The sequence below is a fragment of the Vicia villosa genome, unplaced genomic scaffold, assembly GCF_029867415.1.
Source record: "Vicia villosa cultivar HV-30 ecotype Madison, WI unplaced genomic scaffold, Vvil1.0 ctg.000666F_1_1, whole genome shotgun sequence".
NCBI lineage: Eukaryota > Viridiplantae > Streptophyta > Magnoliopsida > Fabales > Fabaceae > Vicia > Vicia villosa.
The window spans coordinates 785973-789817 of NW_026705297.1; the positions used below are offsets into that span (position 1 = coordinate 785973).

The 3845-nt window shown below is 33.2% G+C and overlaps 1 protein-coding gene across 1 annotated transcript; it reads left to right on the top strand.

The window, feature by feature from the left end:
- Nucleotides 1–1230: 1230 nt before the first annotated feature.
- On the top strand, nt 1231–2144 carry LOC131630287 (E3 ubiquitin-protein ligase RSL1-like). The gene is made up of 2 exons (XM_058901081.1): nt 1231–1979; nt 2072–2144. Exons 1-2 carry the CDS (start codon nt 1231–1233, stop codon nt 2142–2144), a joined length of 822 nt encoding a protein of 273 aa, XP_058757064.1.
- The last annotated feature ends 1701 nt before the right edge of the window (nt 2145–3845 follow it).

The following is a 3845-nucleotide window of genomic DNA, read 5'->3' on the forward strand; positions in this document are numbered from 1 at the left end:
TCAAACCCAATGGCTTCGATCTCAGATTTTTCCCGCTACACCTTTGTTTTGTTAAAGGTCTTTTTCTTGCGTTGTTTCTTGACAGGCCTTCCACCATTCTTGCTTGATGCTTCATGCTCGTTATCTCCCTTTTGTCTTTTTTTGAATTGGCTCTTTCCTTTGTTCTTTTTCCACCTTTCGTTGCTTGCTTCTAACTTCTTGAATTTTGCTAGGAGTTCTTGTTTATCCTTTTATTTTGAGTTTCTCTTTCAGCTACCTTCATATCACGAGCTTCAAGACTGCTTTTTAAATCTTAAATATTAATGTTATCCAGGTCCTTTGTTTCTTCGATGGTTACCACTATGTGAGATAATGTTCTCAATACTTTCTTAATGTCTTCACCTCAACCACATTGCTTCATATGATTTATTAAGGTCAACAATATTGAGATATAGTCAGTTATCTTTTCATCATTTTTCATATGCAACAATTCAAGTTGCCTTCTTAATTGTTGTAACTTGACTTTCTTAACTTTGACATCACAAGCAAACTATCTTTCAAGCTTGTCTAATGCTGTTTTGGAACTAGTCTCACCATAAATATTTTCAAATACATTCAAATCAACATTTTGATGAATGAGTAATAGATCATTGTAATCTCTTTTCTTGTCTCCCTTGTAAGATTTCCTTTATGCTGCTGTTGTATATCTGGGTAAAACTTCAACACATGTTTCCAGATAAAACTTAAAAACATGTTTCCACCGCCAAACATATTGTGCATCAAAAATCACCTTCATTTAAGTCACCAATTTATTTCAATTCGGCTTAGCTTAAACTCAACACTCACCATTTTCAATCATTATATTAAAAATTACTACTCACTCCGTCTCATAATAAATGTCTCATTTTCACTTTTTCCATGTCTCAAAATAAATGTCTTTGTAAAATACCAATACAACATTTATTATTTTTTTCACTACTATACCGCTATCTATTAACTTTCACGTTTTTCAACTACTCCACTACCTATAATAAATAAGGATAGTTTAGTAACTAATATTAATTTTATCATTAAAACCAACACAGCTGATCATTTTCTTAAGAATCCATATAACTCAAATAAGACACTGTTATGAGAGGAGGGAGTACTAAATATACACATTATATAATTATATAATATTTAAATACCTAGCGCACACCTTTCCATTGATTGAACAAAAACGAACGCACTCCTTCTCGTTCAGAAAACGGAATGCAAAATTCAAAGAAGAGAAAATCTCTTTCAGAAGACAACGATGATGAAAACAGAAAGAAAGCAACCACTAGTCGTCACCTTCAATCTCTTTCAGCAAAAGAATTGCAAATCATAACCAAAAGAAAACCTCTTTCAGAAGACCGTTATGAAAAGAACAAGAAGACGAACAAAGCAACTACCAGTCGTCAACCCTCAAAAAGAAGATGCGGTATATGTTTTGATTCCGTAACTGACTCTGAAATATTCACAAACACTTCATGCAACCATCCCTTTTGTACTAGATGCATATCCAAGTATGTCAAACTTCAAAGAAAAGACAAAGTGGTGAAACTCAACTGTCCAGATCCACAATGTTCTTTAAAACTCAAACCACAACATTTGGAATCCATTTTACCTAAAGAACTTATTGTTGAATGGGAATCTGCAATTTACGAGTCTTCGATTTCTTTGAAGAAAAAGATTTACTGTCCTTATAAGAATTGTTCTGTTATGATGGTGAATGACGGTGAAGAAGTTGTTACAAGTTGTGAATGTCCTTCTTGTCATAGACTATTCTGTGCACAATGTAAGGTTCCATGGCACGTTGATATGAGTTGCCGGAGATTTCAGAAGTCGACAAAGGGTCAACACGAAAAAGAATTGGATGAGAAATTTATGGAATTGGCTAAAAGAAAAAAGTGGCAGAAATGTCCCAAATGTTCTATGCATGTTCAGAGAAATGGTGGATGTGAACACATTTCGTGCAGGTTGTATATCTTATTACCTTCTATTGTTCATCCTTAATTATAATGACATTATATTGATGAAAAATGAATTATAACGATTGCATTGTTTTCAGGTGTGGATGTAACTTCTGCTACAAGTGTGGTAAGGATTGGATTCATGGACATATATGCAAACATTCGAGGTAATTAACAAACTCTTTGCACATGGGATTAAATATGATTTCTAAATGTAGAATGATAAATTCTGAGATATTATGTTTCCATTAGTAGGTTTTTCAGAATAGATATGTCAATTCTTTGAACATATTATTGCTAAGATCGGTGTTAGGTATGCATTTGTTTTATGTGTGTAGTGTATGATGTTGATGAAGCAAGAAATTTCAAGTTTTCAACTGGCTATTGATTGGTTATGCGTTTTTAGGCACATTTCCACTTCTGTATCACAATAGTTCTGTTTTGGTTTTTTATTTTTATGGATTCTATTTTGGACTTGTAATGATGGGATTTCTACATTTTGATGTTTATATACTGATTGTAATTTGTTTATGTTTACAATGTTTATAACAGATGATGACATTCTTCGGGTTAGGAGTATCGCGTGACGAATATGAAGGAAGTTGCAGCTGTTAGTTAGTTAGTGATCACAAAGATAGAAAATTTGGTAACATGACATTCTAGTTCTAGCTTAAAAGACTGCATCAGTTTTGCAAACTTTGTTTTCCTGTAAGCATAGTGAGACTACACAAGTTGAGAGTTGATTCTATAAAGATTTTAAGCTGAGAATTTATTCAAATTCAAATCATTTACAATCAATTGATATTCAGTTCCTAAGAACAATTCCCCGGGAAGGGAATGGGTTCTCTAAGGCCTTGTTGCTCTCCCAAGCTTGATTGTTGGAGGTTGTGATGATATTGTTAAAGGAGTTGCAATCCATCTTTGCTGTGTCTATGACTATAAGTAATATTTTTAAACCAACGGCAACGAAAGCAAAGATGCACATGTCACATGTGCATTAAATAAATGAAATTATTAAAACAGGAAAAGAGAATTATTTTCATTCATATCAAGTTTTAAAAGATACGATTTGTTCTCAGCCGGAGGAGAACGAAAGAGAATTTGTCTTTCATTTCAATTGATTGTTAGTCAGTCTCTTATATGCTTGGTTTGCTCTTGAAAGGCTAGGATAGTTTGGAGTAAATATGCAAGGTTGCTTGTTTGCCATAAATAAGTTTTCTTGAAGACTTTGGAAAATATCCATTCTTGATGCAGTTACTTAAAGTCTTAAACCATACAAGTTCACCCACAAAGAGAACAGTGCCTTACTATTTTGCTTCTCCATAAACACAAGAAAGTAATCTTTCTAACCAGAGAATGTTAATGGTTCTCTAAGGAAAGGATACTTGTTATCCTGAGATGATTCGTCTCCTCACCTTGCTGGTAAGAGACTGCCTAACAAGCCTTGCTTGTTTTATCAGCATGAAATTGGAAACATTAATAATGATCTTCACAGCAACAAAGTAAGACAAATTGAAAAATTTTCTATTGGGTGACTTTGGGCCCTCTAGACTCTCAACAAAGCAGTCTCTGGACAAATTTTTTTCTGTGATAGTTAATCATCTGGATAATCAAGACAACCACTTTGCATCAAACATCTCAAATTTACTCTCATAACTTAAACCTCATTTTCACTAGACTCTGAAGTTTAATCTTCAAGGCTCTGAACTTTTATCAAGCTTTTATCAAGCTTCAAATCATCTCAATTACGAAGCCAATGATTTGAAGAATAATTATTGAAAGAATATTCTTGAAGATAGTACATTTAAGCGGAAAATCAAATATTCCTTAAAAAGGACAAATATGTTGGAACTTTTAAAGAACTTTACTACC

Bases quoted from the DNA above. Each gene is read 5' to 3' on its own strand.
- LOC131630287 (XM_058901081.1), top strand. From the start codon at position 1,231: ATGCAAAATTCAAAGAAGAGAAAATCTCTTTCAGAAGACAACGATGAT. The intron at 1,980-2,071 runs GTTGTATATCTT...CATTGTTTTCAG, and splicing joins TGTGAACACATTTCGTGCAG to GTGTGGATGTAACTTCTGCT.